The following is a 19,072-nucleotide window of genomic DNA, read 5'->3' on the forward strand; positions in this document are numbered from 1 at the left end:
AGGGTGGGGCAACCAACACCATTCTAGAAGTCAACTCACGAAACACTTTGTTCCATAATTGAATGTTCAAAATCAAGAAACTCTACACTATTGGCTGGCACAAAAACATGCTTCCCAAATGGGCAGTCTAACAAGCACCAAGAAATTTGTGTCTGATCGAAACCCAACTATTCCGAAACCAACGATGGGCGACTTCATCCACAAACAACCAAAAAAACTCAAAACAAACGGCAACAAATGCAATGTCATGCACAAAAGACCCAAACCAATGGAACAAGGAAATGCACGTCACATGGGAGAACATGGTTTCAAGATACATATCCAACATCTCAAGAACTCTGCAAAATATTCATTCAACACAAAAGATAAGGAAACGTCTTAAGATTGTACTCACAATCACTTGAACAAAAAGGTGAAAGTAGCTGAGAAACTCGGCAACATACTACTGAGAACTAAATAACCAAATACATCAAGACACCTAGGTGTTGGTTGCCCTGGTGTAAATCTGCTGGCTTGCATGGGAAGAGACCATCCTAATTGAACCTCTAGCCATTAGTTCCCTGATTGCCTTCCTTGCAAGTGATCCACTAATCTGCAAGATACATTAAAACACAAAATCAAATGAAACACGTACACAAATTTAAAAAAAACATGAAATCAGAGTATAACAAAACAATGCCCGGGTATAACACACGAAGGCATGTATAACAGTTTACAGATTCTCAACCCCAGTTAAAAAAAAACAGTACAATAATCATAGAACAGAAACTTTTTAGGTGCGGAAATGCAAACTCACTAGATCTCGTAAACATCCAGGACATAAAAAAGCATACGAGAAATAGACAAAAGGTAAGCTGACTAATTGTCAAAACTAAATACAACACACCAGAAGTGACATTGCGATGTCAACAAAATAAGGGACCTAAATACCTAAAAAACAACAATCTAATTCATGATAGTTTCAAGTAACTTCAATCTTTTATTACCTGAGCATATTTAAAACATTCTCTCAAACTCTTCCACCACGTTACCACAACTTACGAGAACTATTAAAAATATTGCTACAGACAGCTAAAACTTTATATTCCATAAAATGGCAACAGCTTGTACCAAGTTAGAAACTTTACTTGAAGAGCTAAAATATTCCTTAGAAGCTATGCTACATCCCCTGAAACCTGGCAGCAAAAAATGTGCGCCATCTGACAGCAGATAGGTTCCACAATTGTTTTGGTGAGAATATATTTGAAATAATGCTAATATTACAGAGATTCTTCCAATAAAAGACACCTCTCCAATTGACAAGTGGATCCAACAAATTCAACGGTTGAGATCCTTTCGGACGTTTATAAGTGAAACTAGTATCACTCGTACATTGTTACTGCACTTGGTCCTAAATCCAGTAATCGAAACATTCTAACATGATAAAAAACAAAACATAAAATTAAAACCCCACGATTTGAGATAACTAAAAGCATGAAAAAGCCGTAAGCTTGAATGAAAAAAGTAGTAAAATGTATTATTACCCTCATACGATCGGAGAGGACAGAAGGAGTGATAAGCTTGTACTTAGGAGCTTCGGAGAGAAGCTTATCATAAGTAGCTTGATCAAAGAGAACCATGTTGTTGACTTTCTCCTTTTGCTTTCCCTTGCTCCACTTCTTCTTCTTCTGCTTCCCTCCTCCTGATTTCGCTGGCTTTGATGACGGTGGTGGCGCCTTCTCCTTCTTCGGTGCCTACAGACAACCAAAAACAGAAACCGTTAATCCAATTGGGATTGTTGAGATTTGGATAGTTTTGTTGAGAAAGAGAGGATTACCATTGGATTTGTTGATGTTGTGTGAGAGGAAAGGGAGAAGAGGAGGCTGCTGCTGCGGGGTACGCGTTGCGTTGCTGTTATTTGAGTAGTATATCTAGGGTTTCTAGGGAAGTTAAGTTGATTCAAACGACGACGTGGAGTTTCAGTTTGTTTACTGGGCTGCTTTTATTTTTTCAAGTTGTGTTAAAAGGCCTGTATGGGCAATTTGTTAGAAAGCAACGTATCTATTTTAATCTAGTGCTAAGCCCATGACCAAGTTTATTTCGGCCCATATCCTTGAGCACTGCTAGCTTCATTTCACTTTAAAAACTCCCCAAACACTCTATTCAAAATTCAAATGGGCGAATCCTAGATCTTTGGAAAGGCGATTTCGGATAGTATTTTTAGGGAATTAAGATTTTTATGGAAATTTCATGCCAACTTTTTAGTTGAATAAGTGATTTAGATGGATGATATAATAGATAATTCTAAAATCTAGAATTAAATCTTAATTGAGGAAATGATCCAAAATGAATTTAAATTATTAGATAATTGAGTCAGCTCGTAAATTATTAAGTTAAGCAATTGTAATTGTTTTAGTTAGAGACATGATATTTTATTTTTATTTATAATTATTGATTTAATTTATTTTAATTTATGTTTCATTAAATCAACCGAATTATTAAAAATATAATTCAATAGAATAAGATTAACTCAATTAATATCATATTGACTCGGGTCAAACTTTGAATCCCGAGTTTTTAAAGCTAAATTTAATAACTATGATTTTACTAGTAATGTTGGAAGAAGATTTTGATGGAGGGGATAATCATATGAAGAATACATCATGAATTGATGGTACAAGAGTGCTAGTATAGAATTTTTATATGTTTAACTAATGTCTGATCAACAATACTGTTATTTATCAATATTCTCGGTGATATTATAGTAGTTTTCGAATTAAAAAAACAATTTCACCTCGATATATTTCACTTTTTTATATCTATGCGTTAAAAAAGTTTTAACATTATTCATAATCTAATTGTAAATCCACATGGGTCAACCCTCAATCTCGTGGAAATCGTTCTTACAAGCACAGAAAGAGATAGATTTAGAGCACAGAAAAGGAAGGAGAGGATCAAACTTGAAATCTCTTTAAAACTCGACGATTTCTCAGGTGATTCATATATCATGGTTCATGACTAGCAATCGAGGTGCCAGAAGCGTGCAAATCCAGGGAAATCAAAGCGGCAAGCACCATGCATGGCGTCCTTTCATTCCTTGAACTGTTGGTCACAGTTTGGCGAGCTGCCACAATAGCCAGACCATGTCTTGCTCCGCTTCTGCAACTGGCATTCATGTCAGTATACAATACTGAGCATAAAACATGAATTTCTCTTTTCTTTTCGTTTTGGTATTATGCAGATTTGCTCCCTTAATTTTTTTTGGTTGGAAACTTTTTTTTTATTATTAATGTAGGTGTTCGGATCAGCTTGCGTGTACTTTAACTAATCTTACGGATCCTGAAATTAACGATCATGTAAGTCTCCAGTGATTTTAAGATTTGTAAGACTCGAATTTATAATTTTTAAAAAGTAAATTCAGAACCTAATCAATTAAGTTATATTTTTTAGGGTTGGTTGGAGATTTTTTTCTTGTCACTGACCGAGTTCTTCTATTCTTTATTTAATTCAATAAAGCTTCTTTCAATACGCTGTTTTCTAGATGCAGTTAATATGTGACAACTAAGAATCATCAACAAAACCGACCTTAGCTCAGTTGGCAGAGCGGAGGACTGTAGTGGTGCCTGTAATCCTTAGGTCGCTGGTTCGAATCCGGCAGGTCGGATATTCCTTTTTCAGACTCTAAATTTTGGGCCTCGAAGGTTGTCCTCTAATAAATCCATTTATCTGACCCAACCATTGATTTTAATTTTGGATCGGAGCCCAAAGATAGTAAGGTACCTACATGAATCCAACTTGTTTAATTAGTAAGTCCATAGTTCAAGGGCTACCATGTAACTTGCTCTTCGTCTTGTTTGGGACCCTAGTTAGATAGAGATCTCAGCGATTTTTTTATTTTTAAATTATTTTGATATATTAATGTTAAAAGTAAATTTTAAAAAATAATAATAAAAATATTATTTTAATATATTTATTAGCAAAAAATATTTTGAAAAACATCTATTTCATATCTTTCTTTAAGAATAATCATTTACTATCCTGTTGACATTTGGTATTGAGAAAAAAATAATAATAAGAGCATGAGTGGGCATTTATAAATTAAAAAAGAAAAAGAAAAGAAAAAGAGAAGTTCTTGCTAAGGAAATAAATTGAGCAACAAACACAGTTAGTGGAATCCGACTCAGTAATCACCGAATCCAACGTGGTTGATTTTGTGGGCAAGTAAGCAAACCGAGGGCATATTTACTTTTTTTTTTCTTCTTTTTTTTTTTGTAAATAATATATATATAACCACCCATATCAAGGAATTTATAAATTTTGTGTCACAAAAACAAAGGGTGAATCTTAAGCTCCCGTGTCGTTGAATCAGCCTCCAATCCTACGGAGGAGGATCAAAAATAAAATAAACCGAGAAAAAAAGGGAGCTTGATGTTACATCAACTCAACTTGTGAAACAATTAATTAATCACCCAAATTAAGCTTTCAGTTATTTTTCTAATGCCTTTTATCTAGACTCCAAAACCTTTACATGCAAGAAAAGTTTGCTTTATTAACATCTTGAAAAGAAATATTATTCTTGGAATTAACGTGGGATTCGAAATTCTTTGCTTCGGACCCCATTCTATTTTTATAATTTGTTTAGGAGTATGATTGCAGTTGTTTTTTAAAATATTTTTCATTTTAAAATGAATTAAAATGATTTTTTTTATTTTTTTAAAAATTATTTTTAAGATAACGCATCAAAACAATCTAATATATATATATATATATATATATATATATATATATATATATATATATAAATTAACTTTTAATAACAAAATTAAAATTTTTTAAAATACTAGGTTCATCCGCATTTTCAAAAGATTTTTTAGAATGTGTTTGGGAACGCGGTGCAAACGGTGTTTTCAAAAAAAATTAATTTTTTTTGTTAAAATTTAATATGATTTGTATGTTTTGGATCGTTTTGATGTGCTAATATTAAAAATAATTTTTAAAAAATAACAAAAAATTATCAACATATATTTTAATACAAAAATTTATTTAAAAAATAATCGTTATCACGCTACTAAATAATAGACTGCATTTTCATCTTAAAAAGACAGGAAGACTCGTTATTTTCCCGCTTCTTGTCTCTTTTATGCTTTTTCCCTGTCACTGTCAAAATAATAGAGACAAATGGAGCCCAGAGATCTAGGCCCATTTGAAGTTAAAGCTGTAAAGTCCAATAATCAATTCTTTTATTTGTCTGCCAAGTGTTTTTTATCTTTTTGCTAACAGGACAATGTAAGCTATTTTAATGGAACTAGGGTGGACAAAAGCTTGGAACATCTCTACTTCTTGCTTAATAATCAAACATCGAATGTGGATGCCAATTAAGTGATCTGGATTCAATAACGCTCACCTGAAAGGCGGGAGGGATTTAGGAAACGAGAGGCTAATAGCTCGTAATATAAGCCGAAAAAGAAAAAAACCAGTCAGAATTTGATCTCAAAGTTTTGAGAGTCAGGCCTGTCTGTTACAGACAGTGGATTCAAGGAAGAAAGGTACTGCTTTAACTTGTTTCTAAAAGAAGGGGGAAAAAGAGGGTAAGAACCGTTGATGCCTCCTGAATCATTCAGGGTCTCGGATCAAACAACAACATGAAAGAACACGAACAGTTCTGATTTTGACAGAGAAAGAGAGAGATTGAAGCTAACCCACAAGAAGATAACAAAGAGCCACGTGTTACCATAACGAATATGACGCGCAAGGATAAAGAAAGCTGGTCGTCCACTCTGTTGTGGGATCATTGGTGGGTCTTGTCTTGAAGAACAGGAGGATTCAGTAACGGAATGCCGGTTGAAGGTGAAGAAAGTTTATAAAATAATGGAAACAAGGAGAGAAAAGCAGCATTTTTTTTCTTAGTATGGAAGAAATGGGCCTGCTTTCCCGATGATTTGTTACTGTAATTGCCATGTCCCAAACTTTTTACCTAACATTCTACGAAATAGTGTTATTACAGTGACAGTCAAGTCATCCTACAACAAGATTCAATCTACCAGATTACCAGATCTTTTTATCTATCATGTAAAAAGAACTTTTATGTTTATTTGTTTTGATTACAAGGGGATTCTTGTTCTACTTCTTTTTTTTTTTTCAATTTTTCCAAGGAACTTAATCTTTTTCGGTCTTAGCTAACATGAAGATAATTTTAGTAAATAGCATAGTTATTAAACCTAGTTGAACACCATAGAATGATTCAAAAACATGCGATCAAGAGTTTTATTGGAACCGGGTTTTAAATTGAGCTGATTTGATATTAATTCAATCAAAATTGACCCACAACTCAGTTAATATGACCAATCTTGGTCTAAACTTTACCAAGTCAACATAGAAAAATTTTAAAAAATAAAATAAAATTATTTTTAATAAAAATAATAGATTAGAGTTAACTTAATAACCTATGAATTTACCCAACAACACAATAACTGGATTTTTTTCAGGTCAAACCTTGAGCCAGATCTAATCACATATATTTCTTGATGTAACATAACTGGATTGAGTGCAATGGGACTATTTCATGAGAAAGTTGGAACATAAACCCAGTCATGGAACAAGATTATAACTTGTAATATTGCTGATGTATTCTAAAATTCCATGAACATCATGATGCGCAGGTCATTGTTGAATAACGAAACTGGTGAGTTCAATGTATGCCTGCTCTTCTAGTCTGTTCGTGGGATATTCTAAAAGAATGTGGGTATATTCGGCAGAATAATTTCCCACCAAAGTTGAAGAGAGTCTTCTACTAGTGTAAAATCTAAAGCTTCAAGGGAGGTGGGAATAATAGGGCAAGATAAAAAGAAATAATAATGGTGTGGAAAAATCCCACAACTTGCACATTTCGAATAAAGCTAAAGATGGAATATAATACTTTTACCCAAAAAAACTACAAATTAAAAACATATAAAGAAAGATTGGATGTAAAGAAAAAAAAATGGATCACATATTCCACCATCTATAAATAGTCTACCTAAACAACTTAACGGTTTCAACAAGAACAGCGACATTTTCTAGTTGACAAGCACAGAGGGAGAAAAAACAGAGCTGCGCTCTGTTTCCCCTGTTTCTCTCCTTCGTATTGTTTTCTTTCTATCTGTTTCCATGCTCCTTGGCAGCATAATACCTTCACTGTATACTATAGCTATGGTAGATTCAATATTGACTCTACACAGAGAAATGGAAGCTACCGGCGCTTTGCTTGTTTACAACTTCTCTTTTGAGTGAAAACCCATAATCCTCCATCTTCTCTGCCACCTTGCTGTTGCTTTGAATTCTCAATTCCCATCTGTAAATGGATTCATTCAACATCACCAGCATCAAGATTGAGAAGGCCGAAGCGATCAAGAAGCATAGGAAGATTCGAAAGATTGCAAGTTTGTTCAGGTTAATAGAAATAGGTGTTGTTCTAGCTTTGATTTCCAGGTTTTCCATTCAACTCCCGGTTGCTGTCAAGAACTCTAGTGAGTATTTCAAGGACTTAACAGTAATCCTTGTAAGTCCTCGGTTTGTGTTCGTTCTTGGTAACATGATAGTCATCACTCTCTTTGCAAAGTCAGGCCAGTTTTCAGGTCAAGATTCTAATGGGAAGAATCCAAGCACTGATCTTTATGACGAGTTTGTAGAGAAGAGTGAAAAGAGTCAGGAAACTCATCAATATGAAGCTGAATGCAGAGAGAAACAGGTCACTTATGTTGAGTACAAAGTCACTGAGGATACTTCAACTTCTTTAGAACGAAAGAAATATCACAGAAGTCAATCAGAGAAACTGGAGAGGCCAGATAGTAGCCGGGAACTGAGGAGGTCAGCGACTGATAAATGCAGGAAAACCATTGATTCTGCTAAGGAATCGGAGAAAAGTTCATCTCCCAAGGATAAAATGAGCAACGATGAGTTTCGGAGCACGATCGAGGCTTTCATTGCCAGGCAAAAGAGGTTTCTAATAGACGAAGAGAACTCTTATATTTTATAGTAAAAACTGGGGTGTGAGAAAAATTCAAGTTCCTTTTTTCCCTTCTTTGTTTGCATATCCGTAAGACTATAGGTGTGTGTACATTGCTAAATCATAAACGCAGTGTAAATTTACCTGTAACCTCTTTTTTTGTGTGAATTACAATTTACAACTTTATGCTTTACATTTTCATGACTACATCAAGTATAAGATCTTAGCAGGAAAAAGGATTAATTCTTGCAAATTTCCAGCGAAGTCAATTAGATGCCAATTCTGATTTCGAGATTGGATAGTCTATGCAGATAAGGAATTTCCTGAGGTCCAAGACTTTCTATGCTCTTAATGTAAGAAAGATATGGCATAATAGGAAGATTTACATTCTAAACTCTGACGAAAATATGCTTTGATTCTAGTGTTGCCTAGTTGGTCATGTCTTGAATTTTTAAACAAAGAGCATTGCCAAGGATAAAGCAAAGATAATAGAGCTGCTCTATTTTTTGACTGGTGACTGGTGAGGCCTTCCATGCACAACCCATATAATATAATAGCATCTTTATCTTCTCTCTCTCACAAGTCTAAACTCTAAAGCATAACCAAACTAGGAGAGACAGTATAAATTCTGAAACAAGTAAATTGTGGTACATGTTGTGTGCGCTGGAATTCACTGAAAAATAACATCATTATGATTTATGACTCTTTCCCACTTGCAGCGTACTCGTTTCTTTTTATCAACAATGGAATTTGCTCGTGCACATTAGTACAAGATAATATGAGTACTTTCATTTGTCATCAGACAAAGTTTCTGAAAATCGATTTCTGGCTTTGAACAAAACCAATAGATTTTGCTTAGAGAAAATTTGTGTGCGTGATTGACATAAGTTTGCTTTTCATCTCATCCATGGAGTTTTATCTGAAAGGATTGGCATCTTATGACTGGGAACATCAATCTAGGCTTGTCCTGTCATATGATAAAACCCTTTGAAAAAATTATTCCTTGCATGCATCTCTTTACATTTCATCACTAGATTTTTCTTTTACTATCTATTCCATTCCTTTAAATCCTATTCCATATTTTCAAAGTGGCTTAGATCCATGTGAAAAGGGAGAGTGAAGAGCTGGGCATTTCTTTCAGCCTGCTTTGGCAGCCTAGAGATTCTGGACATTGCTAGTAATTAAAAAAAAAAGATTTTGGCTATATCTTGCACTGTATCCATTAATGGAGAGCAAGTTGGTTTTTTAACTTCATCATTGGTAGCATAATCAAGCTCTTTGAACATTTGAATTATGAAAGTTGCAAGTCAGCTTAACCCAGTCATGAATCCACATAAGACTATAGAAGAGATTCAAAGATTGCAAAAAACAACAAATGTTCTTCGACAAACCAAGCTATTCCCACATGAAGTTGGAAACTATTTTGATAAAGCCAAAGTTAGGTTTATACCACAACCCTCCTCCTTTATCCGGGTTTGGGACCGGCTACTCTAACCTAAGATACACAGGCGGAAAAATTACACTGCAGCAATATTAAGTTGAAATCATTTCCTGGAAGATCATTTAAAATGACAGATTTTAGATGCTCATCAGGACCATACATTTCAGGTGTTCCTGAATGATCATCCATGAAATGATTTCAACGTCATATTAAGGTCGCTGCCTAGCTTCTATAAGAAGATCAAGAATGACAATGGAAGTGATTTTGGGCTATGTTTCATAACAGGAATGCTTGGAAATTTCTATGGAAGGCTGTTTCCTAACAATTTTTCTCATTCTATCTTCAATGGCGTTCACCGGTTAGCAATCCCTGAAGTTTTCCTTTCACAGCACCGTCATGATGACTTGTACTATTTCCAGATTGCTAAAAAAATTCCTCGAAAATAAGCAATGGTTTGTTCTTTATCGACTCCATTAAGTTTTTTTTTTCCTGTGAAATGAAAGGAAAAGATTAAACCCTTCAAGTAAAGTTGAGAATTCCACTTTGCTTGATTTATTTTGCATTTTCTAGAATATTTACTGTTAGAAAATTAGATGAAGCATGATATATGATTCATATAATTTTCTAATATTTATTTTTAAAAAATATATGCTTGCTCCCTAAAAGGCTTGTGAATGAGAAAGGATCACCATTGAGCAAAGGGAATATTTATCTTTCCAAGACAACCCCACCCACCCCCTCCCCCAGTATGTTTAAAGCTTAATTTGTTCTTTTCGAGAATGATTTCATGGTAAATCACGTTCAGAAGAAATGATCCCTGGAGGTCATATGGTCCTCACTGTGATTGGCAGTGATAGGAAAGCTAATTTTTCTGGCAACCAAGGACGTCCTCACGGGAAGGGAATTGACTTGGGTTGATCTCATATTTCTATTTTCCAGTATAATCTTGAACTGATATATTTTCTAAACTGATATATTCTTTAAATGATGTTAAAGGGATTTTTATCAATTCACCGGTAGTTGATTTGAAATCCCCCACTCCTTAGTGCAGTATCAACTGATACATTCCCCGAGTAATGTTAAAGAGGCTCTGATAAATTCACTAGGGATTGATTTCAAATCTCAGATTCTCTAATGCAGTTTTAAACTGAAACATTCTCCAAATAATATCAATCATAAATTCCTCAGGGGTTGATCTTTGATCCCCCACTCTCCATTACAATATCATATCAATATAGTCTCCAAATGATGTCAAAATATCTTTTATCAATTAATCAGGGGATCTTTGATCCCCCACTCTCATTGCAATATCATACCAATATATTCTTCAAGTGATGTCAAAATATCTTTTATCAATTCATCAGGGGTTGATCTTGGATTTTCATTCTTCAATGCAATCTCCAACTGACATCATTCTCTAGTGGGGAGCTCTCATGTCTCATGCCATCGTAGAGAGGTTATATATCTCTCACATACCATTGACTATTCTTCAGTGAGAGAGGCTTCCAAACTCTTACAATATCACAAAGAAGGATACAGACCATTCCAGGGCTACAGACCTCCTATTTTTCAAATCTTTTTTTAATTAAGGGTTTTCATGCCTCATTTTATCCTGGAAGGTCACATACCTTTCACACTAAGTGTGATCACTTTTTAAGAGATGAATTTGATTTTTTTGGTGCTATAAAACCACCCTCTATAGATTTGTCCTCTTTTCCTTTTATAAAATTTTTCAAGTATGGATATTACTAAGGGTCACCCTATTTAATTTCCTCTCAATCCTTTAGAAATTTTTTTTTAAGTATGGGTATTACTAGAGGTCACTCTCCTTGGATTCCTTTTAGCTCATTAGAAATTTTCAATTTGTTTTTATTATTTTTAACATTAATATATTAAAATAATTGAAAAATAATAAAAAAATATTAATTTAATATTTTTCAAATAAAAAACATTTTTAAAACATACTTGAACATAATTTCAACACAATGCCAAATAAAAAAACTCAAAACATTAATGAATTTTGTCTTCAGAATTCACTCTAGTCATTCAACAATATGACCATCTTAACTACAACGTTCTGTTCAAAGCAGCATAGCTGTTTCTTGAACCCATAATTCATCAGGATGCACAAAGACTTGAATTAGAAAAAAAAAACAAAATTGTTGAAAACAACGATGCAAATACTACAAAATCTTCCCCAGAAAAAAACAAGTCAAGCGACAGGAGGGGTCTCTCAACTGATGCAAAAAATCACCAAAAAGAACAAGAGGCAGAAGAAGCCTAGCACCAATGCTTCTACATCAAGAGGAGCAGTAAGTCTTCCCCCTTTACCATCTAATGGTCAATTTCTTAATCTCAAATACTATTTTCTATTTGTTTTTATGTTTCAAAAATGTTTTTGAAAAAATTTAAATTTTTTTTTTATTTTTTTCTTTACTTCAAATTAATATTTTTTTGATATTTTTAAATCATTTTGATGCAATGATATCAAAAATATTTTTAAAAAATAAAAAAAATATTATTTTAATATATTTATAAGTAAAAATCACTTTAAAAAATAATTATAACCATATTTCTAAATAGATAAACCCTTTAACACTGTTGTAAAATCCAGAACAGCTTTTTCAATTGACTTGAACCTAAACTAGTTTGGATTGAAAATATATATATATATATATATATATATATATATATATATATATATATATATATATATATATATATATATATATATATATATAAAGAAAAAAACCAAGTGGCTTGATCTAAAATTTTGGTTGACTAGCTATCCGAGATCAATTAACTTGTTGAATTTTTTTTTTATAGATTTTTTTAGTTAAAAAAAATTAGCAAACCTCAGTTAACTTGATGATATATGACCCATGTGGGTCGGGTTTTATACCTTTGCTCTCTAGAACAGGAGGCTAGTCTCAAAGTTTAAGGTTGATGTCTTTTGTATAGCTGAAACACGGGTGAAGAAGGATATGCATTTTTCTCTGATACATGGCAATTTCTCTTCATTGAATTTTGTTTACAACCACAGCGAGAATCCGTTGGGTAGAATGTGGTTCCTTTGAAAGAATACAGTAAGTATCCAAATAATTGCTAAGCATGATCAGTATGTACACTGCCAGATTCTTCTACCAGATGGCTCCTCTTTATGGGATGCACCATTTGTATATGGTTCATATAATGATTTTGTTAGAGAAGCTTTGATGAAAGAAAAATGGTCAGTATCAGCTCCACTTTAAATGGCTCTCCTTGGTTTGTTGCTGGAGATTCCAACATAATCAGACAATCCACAGAAACAACAGGAAGTTCAGGTCATAGTTCTTCTGCTATGAACGCTTTCGATAAGTGTCTTGATGATGGCGGACTAGATGATCATTCCTTCACTGGCCACTTTCACTCTTGGCTCAATTTTTTGGTTTGGATCGTTTTTTTCCGGTTTGGCTCGGTTTTTTTAGGTTTTTTTGTTTGGGTTCGGTTCGGTTCGGTTTAAGGCTTATAAAACCGAAACCGAACCGGTTGGTTTTTTTAAAATTTTAATCGGCTTGATCGGGTTTTTTTCACGGTTTGGTTTTTTCGGTTATTTTTTTTGGTTTTCTGGCTTTTTTGCTCACTCCTACTTCTCTGTTAAGAATCCTTTCTATTTCTCTGCAATTAGCTATCTGTTTCAATTAATATAATTTCAACAGTAATATTAGAGTCTTTATGACCAAATGATCACAAGTTCGAATCTCATTACCCCTATTTATTTGATAAAAATCAAGCACAAGGTAATCTGAGTCTGTGCAAGTTTCAAGTCTAAATGACTTTCACTTGAGGGGATGTGTTAGAGAATAATATAAATCATATCTTGAAACCTCATCTAACAACTTAAGTTATTAGGTTGAGATGGTTTCTTGAGATATTGACTCTCTAATTAATTGTTTTCTAATGACTCATTTATTGTCTAAATTGCTCTTCTTAAACCGTCTTTCAACCACATAAATAAATGAAAACAGCTTTAGAAATCAGTTAGGGTTGAAATCATATTTTTTAAAAAAAATTAAATTTTTTTTACATTTTTATATTATTTTATCATTTAAATATAAAAAATAATTTTAAAAAACAACGGCTCCATCCTCTCAATCACCCTCTTAATTAATGTCTTGACGTTTGTTGTGAATTCACTGAGACTATTCATAGTCATCCGCCAGTGACTTTGTATCAAAATACTATATTTTCTTTGTCAGTTTGCTTCAGTCTCTAATTTCTATTTCTCTGTAATTTCTGTGGATCACTTTGCATCGACCAATGCTTCTTTTACGCTTTCTTTACTAAATAGCCATCGGGCTTGAAAGGGACCCCATCAGAAGAGACACTAGCAAGTTTGCAATGAATCAAGAACCAAAAACCTAACTCCACACTCGACAACAGAGCATCGAAAACACCATTCAGTCGTGCAGCTTGTCCATTCCCCCATCAACAAGTGAGAATTAGAGCGTGTTGTTCACTCACAATGTGCAATTGTGAGCATAGAATACCTAATTCCTTGACGACCTGAGTCAGTACGCTAAGTCGTTGGCATGCGTAGGGGGCAAAGCAAGAAAAAGTCTTCATGGTGGGGCTAAAGTATTCGACGAAAGTTGCAGTTGTTTTCGTATAATATTTCTATACTTGTTTTTTTATTTATTTGAATGTTTATTTATATAATTGATTGATTTATTTCAATAATTGAATCATGAGTGAAATCCTAATCGCTAATTCTATATGGATTATTAAATCATTTCTAAAAATCCAAATTATGATGTTGATCACAAAATGAAAAGCATAAAAGTTTTCTTGGCTATCAGACAAATGTTCTTCGGTACACAGCATCAATTATGCATAAGGAGTCTACCACCAAAAACACCGTCATTCACTCGTCACTCTTTCCACTGCACTTCGCAAACACCATTCCTACTCTCAGATTTTGCATTATAATAAACAGAGAGTCTCCTCGATAGCATTTGCCAGAGGATCTGAAAGCAACAAACTAAACACCAAAAATCCTCCAACACTAGAAACGCTAAGAGCCCTTCAAGCCCACAAATGTTTTGGAGGCCAAAAACCATGTTTCCCAGAAGTTCAGCCACCCAAATGCCCTCCGCTAAGACTATGATCTCTGCAGCAGCCTCAGCTGCTGCCACAATTGTGCTCTTCCGCTCCATTGTTAAGGAGTATCTTCCTTATGAGTTCCGAAGATACATCTTCCACAAGCTCAAAACCTTGATCAACTCTTTTTCTTCGGAGTTCACTTTAGTTATTGAAGAATATGACAACCTTAACCAAAACAATCTCTTCAAAGCCGCAGAGCTCTATCTTGAGTCCATAATTCCTCCGGATGCAAAGAAACTCAAGATCTCACTGATCAAGAAAGAGAGTAATTTCTCACTCTCTTTGGATAGAAACCAAGAAATCGTTGATACCTTTAATGGGGTTAATCTGAAATGGAAGTACATCTCAAAGCATGGGCCAACAAAATATATACCAAGCCCTAATAATTTTAATTCTATACCAAAAAATGAGGATACGTTCTTTGAGTTGAGTTTTCACAAGAAGCATAGGGATATGGTTATTGATGTTTATTTAAAGCACGTGATTAAAAAATCAAAAGAAACGAAAGAGGAAAAGAAGAGTTTGAAGATTTTCACGCTAACCCCTGACAGGATGTCGGGGAGGAGAGGGGATGTTTGGCAGTCAGTGAATCTTCATCATCCTGCTACATTCGATACGTTAGCAATGGATATGGAAGGGAAGAGGGTGATCATGGAGGATCTTGAGAGGTTTGTGAAGAGAAGGGAGTTCTATAGGAGGGTAGGCAAGGCATGGAAACGTGGGTACTTACTGTTTGGTCCACCAGGGACTGGAAAGTCGAGCTTGATTGCTGCAATAGCTAACTATCTTAAGTTTGATATTTATGATCTGGAATTGACTGATCTTAAGACCAATTCTGAGCTTAGAAATTTGTTGATCTCAACTGAGAATAAGTCCGTACTTGTGGTGGAGGACATCGACTGTTCCATTGAATTACAGGATAGGCTTGCACAAGCCAGAGCAATGATGCCTTCTCGACATAATCCAGCATATAACCAAGTAAACCAGGTAATTATTCCTCTCGATTTTATTTTGCGTTCAGAAACTATATTTTAGTCCTGAGGAGGACTTGATAAAATCCATATTATGATGAGATTACTTGGTATACTTATGAAACATCGTTGACCTTTTTCTTCTTCCAAGTCAAGAATGGCATGGTATTAGATTACTGGTTCACACTTTCTTTCCAGATTATGACTGGTTGGATACAGGAGTTTGTGTGGTATGGAGTAATGTCCCAGGCAATGAGTTATATAGCAGATATTCTCTTCACGTAAACAATTTCCATGCATGACTAAAGGTCGTCCCCATACGGGGATCTGATATATAGATGACAATAATCAAAACACAAAAGCTTTTATTGCTATTTTAATGAAGCTTGCAGCGTCTCTCATTCTTGACAGACATAATTTTGTACAGTATCAGGTGACCCTATCAGGATTGCTTAACTTTGTGGATGGATTATGGTCAAGCTGTGGGGATGAACGAATCATAATATTCACTACCAATCACAAAGAAAGACTTGATCCTGCTTTGTTGCGACCTGGTCGTATGGATATGCACATTCTCATGTCCTACTGCACTCCATGTGGATTCAAATTGCTGGCCTCCAACTACCTTGGGTTTACAGAGCACCCACTTTTCCCCTGTGTCGAAGCGCTGATAGAGAAAGCAAGGGTTACTCCTGCAGAAGTAGGTGAGCAACTGCTGAGATACGAGGAGCCAGAGAGTGCTTTAACAGGTCTTATTGAGTTCCTTGAGGATAAGAGCGAAAGATTGAAGAGAGAGGACGGAAACAAAGATAGCAATGGAGAATCAGGAACAGCAGAGGGAAAACTTGCACAAGAGGTTGACGGGAACAATGGTGAAGTTGTGAAAAAAGAGCTTGACGAGAGTACTGGTGAAGTTGTGAAAAAAGAGGAAGGTGCACAAGAGCCAGATGGTGAAAATGGTGATATTGTGAAAGAGGAGGGTAGGAATAGGGGAGCAATGGTAAAGATCCAGTAATTTAATGTGCTTGTTAATAAGGACTTGTTATCGTCCTAGGAACATGGAGTTATTTTAGGTTTCGATTTCCTTTCTGTTTGCTTTGATCACGCACTACTGCTTCCCTGAAAACAGCTTCTTGGGACCTTTCCCATCAGAAGATTCTGTCATTTTTAGATGTTGATTTGATGGTTTTGACAGAAAATTTAAATGTTAACAGATAACAAAGCTATTCTGAAAACTTCGTTGATTTTATTGACAAACATTTGGCTATGGAGCTCCAGGCTCCAAGCCTTTGTCTGAAAAATTCATACTTGGCTTTAGGAAATGCCTTGGTCAGAATGTCAGCATTTTGATTCTCTGTGTTGCAATAAATTAACTGTATTTCACCTTCTCTTTGCACTTCTCTTAGGAAATACAATTTCAACTTGAAGTATTTTGTTTTGCCATGAAACACTGGATATTTTGCAATTGAAATTGCAGCTTGATTGTCTACAAGTACCTGAGTGCTTTTCTTTTGTTTCATTTGCAGATCAGTTATCAATTTTCTAATCTAGAAAGCTTGATTCTCGGCAACAGTAGCAGTTACATATTCTACTTCTGCCATGGATTAAGCAATGACATCTTGTTTTTTAGAATTCCATGAGAAAATAGCAAAACAGAAGCTAAAACAATAACCTAAAGTACTCCTCATGTCATTAACATAATTGACCCAATCAATGTCAGAATAATCATGGAGTGTGAAGTTTTTAACTTGACAAAACCTAAAACCATAGTCAATTGTTCCCTCAATGTATTGAAAATTCTTTTTACTACTTGAAAATGAATTTCACTTGCACAATGCATATACCTTGAAAGTACACTTGTAGTATTGTCTTGTTGAGTGAGATACATCAAGCAACCTATTAAGGTTTTGTAAAGCTTTTCATTAATCTTTGCAGCTCCATCTTTTTTGCAAAATTTCTCATTTTAATTCATTAGTACTGTTGTTGGTCTGCACTCTTCCATGTTAAACTTCTTTAGAATCTCTTTGGCATATTTATGTTGACATATAAGGATTTCATTATGCTTTTGTTTAACTTCCATGTTGAGAAAGAATGACATCTTTTCTAGATCAGTCATCTCAAAAACATCCTTCATTTCCTTTTTAAACATATCAATTAGCTTCATGTTATTTCCTGTCACAAGTAAATCATCCATATAAAAAGAAATTATAAGTAATTCATCATTGACCTTCCTAAGATAGAGTGTGAATTCACTTAGACTTTTTGTAAAGCCTAAATTTAACAAATATGCATCAATCCTATTGTACCTAGCCCTTGGTGCTTACTTTAAACCATATAGAGCCTTTTCAGTAGATATAGTACTTTCTCCTATTCTTCTTGAACAACAAAACCTTCAGGCTGCTCCACAAAAATTTCCTCCTTCAAATATCCATTTAAGAAGGCAGATTTGACGTCTATTTGGTGTATAATCCAGCCATTTTGAGCAGCAAAAGCAAGTAGCATTCTTATGGTATCAAGTCTAGCAACTGGAGCAAAAGTCTCAGAGAAATTCACCAAAACATCTGAGCATATCCTTTGACTACAAGCCTTGCTTTGTGTTTGTTTATAGAACCATCAACGTTAAAATTGGTTCTATAAACCCATTTAACTCCTATGACTTTTTTATATGCAAGTCTGTTCATTAACATCCAAGTCTGATTTTTTTTCCAATCATCATAAGCTCCTCCTTCATTGCAGCCATCCAATGTTGATATGCGGCTGCTTTTTCAGATCCCGTAGGCTCAATTATTGCAACATTGCAACTCAAATAGATGTCAGAGAGTGATTGGGTTTTTGTAACAGGTTCATCATCAATGTCAGCATTCTTCTTTTGGATTTCAAGTTTCTTATCATTCTCCTAGCTCCAGCTTTTTGACTCAAAGAATTGGATGTCCATGCTAACAATTACTTTGTTGTTTTGTGGAAGATAAATCCTGTAGGCTTCTAAAACTGAACTGTAGCCTACAAAGATCCTAGGTTCTGCCTTTTTATTAAGCTTGTCTCTTTTAACCTGTGAAATATAAGAGAAACAAAGGCAACCAAAAGTTTTTAAATTCTGCAACTTTGGTTTATAGCCATACCATGCTTCAAATGGGGTCTTTTGCTGTAGAGCTTTTGTTGGCAATATGTTCAATAAGAAAACTGTTGTATTTGCAACCTTAGCCCATAAATTCTTTGGCAGCCCTTTGTCATGTAATAAACACCTTGTCATCTCCATAAGTGTTCTGTTTTTCCTCTTAACAACCTTATTTTGTTGAGGGGTATAGGGTGCTGTCAGCTGGTGCTCAATGCCTTCTTTTTCGTTGAACTTGTTGAATTTCTCTAAGGTATATTTTGTTCTATTGTCTAATTTGATCACCTGTATTTTATATGTACTTTGTTTTTCCACCCAAGCTTTAAACTTCCAGAAGATGTCAGCAACTTTAGATTTATATTTCATGAAATAAATCTAGCACATTCTTGTATAATATCAATGAAAGCAATGTAATAATTACTATCATTCAAGGATGGTGTTTT

General features: G+C 34.5%; 3 protein-coding genes and 1 non-coding gene across 5 annotated transcripts; 3 read left to right on the plus strand and 1 right to left on the minus strand.

Annotated features, from left to right (window-relative positions):
- Positions 1–293: 293 nt before the first annotated feature.
- On the minus strand, positions 294–1,970 carry LOC133679174 (small ribosomal subunit protein eS25-like). The gene is made up of 3 exons (XM_062101689.1): positions 1,817–1,970; positions 1,524–1,733; positions 294–592 (listed from the first exon to the last, which is right to left on the minus strand). Exons 1-3 carry the CDS (start codon positions 1,817–1,819, stop codon positions 479–481), a joined length of 327 nt encoding a protein of 108 aa, XP_061957673.1. The 5' UTR covers positions 1,820–1,970; the 3' UTR covers positions 294–478.
- Positions 1,971–3,559: 1,589 nt separating this feature from the next.
- Positions 3,560–3,643, plus strand: TRNAY-GUA (transfer RNA tyrosine (anticodon GUA)). The gene is given in 2 exon segments: positions 3,560–3,596; positions 3,608–3,643. It is a non-coding gene; the product is annotated as a tRNA-Tyr (tRNA).
- A 3,363-nt stretch (positions 3,644–7,006) lies between these two features.
- LOC133680647 (uncharacterized) lies at positions 7,007–8,156 on the plus strand. The gene has a single exon (XM_062103682.1). The coding sequence runs from the start codon at positions 7,316–7,318 to the stop codon at positions 7,991–7,993; it is 678 nt and encodes a 225-aa protein (XP_061959666.1). The 5' UTR covers positions 7,007–7,315; the 3' UTR covers positions 7,994–8,156.
- Positions 8,157–14,273: 6,117 nt separating this feature from the next.
- Positions 14,274–16,700, plus strand: LOC133679900 (AAA-ATPase At3g50940-like). 2 transcript variants are annotated; one of them, XM_062102630.1, is made up of 2 exons: positions 14,274–15,533; positions 15,951–16,700. In XM_062102630.1, exons 1-2 carry the CDS (start codon positions 14,481–14,483, stop codon positions 16,530–16,532), a joined length of 1,635 nt encoding a protein of 544 aa, XP_061958614.1. In that variant the 5' UTR covers positions 14,274–14,480; the 3' UTR covers positions 16,533–16,700. The 2 variants fall into 2 exon arrangements, with proteins under 2 accessions (XP_061958614.1, XP_061958613.1); XM_062102629.1 differs by having other exon boundaries at positions 14,276–15,533; positions 15,945–16,700.
- Positions 16,701–19,072: the final 2,372 nt, after the last annotated feature.

Source organism: Populus nigra, chromosome 19, assembly GCF_951802175.1.
Source record: "Populus nigra chromosome 19, ddPopNigr1.1, whole genome shotgun sequence".
In the NCBI taxonomy this organism is placed as follows: Eukaryota; Viridiplantae; Streptophyta; class Magnoliopsida; order Malpighiales; family Salicaceae; genus Populus; species Populus nigra.

What these genes read in the sequence shown, in the direction of transcription:
- LOC133679900 (XM_062102629.1), top strand. Translation starts at nt 14,481, where the DNA reads ATGTTTTGGAGGCCAAAAACCATGTTTCCCAGAAGTTCAGCCACCCAA. An exon ending in CATATAACCAAGTAAACCAG is followed by an intron (nt 15,534 to 15,944) that starts GTAATTATTCCT and finishes AATTTTGTACAG; the next exon opens with TATCAGGTGACCCTATCAGG.
- LOC133679174 (XM_062101689.1), bottom strand. An exon ending in TCCTCTCCGATCGTATGAGG is followed by an intron (nt 593 to 1,523) that starts GTAATAATACAT and finishes TGTATCTTGCAG; the next exon opens with ATTAGTGGATCACTTGCAAG.
- LOC133680647 (XM_062103682.1), top strand. Translation starts at nt 7,316, where the DNA reads ATGGATTCATTCAACATCACCAGCATCAAGATTGAGAAGGCCGAAGCG.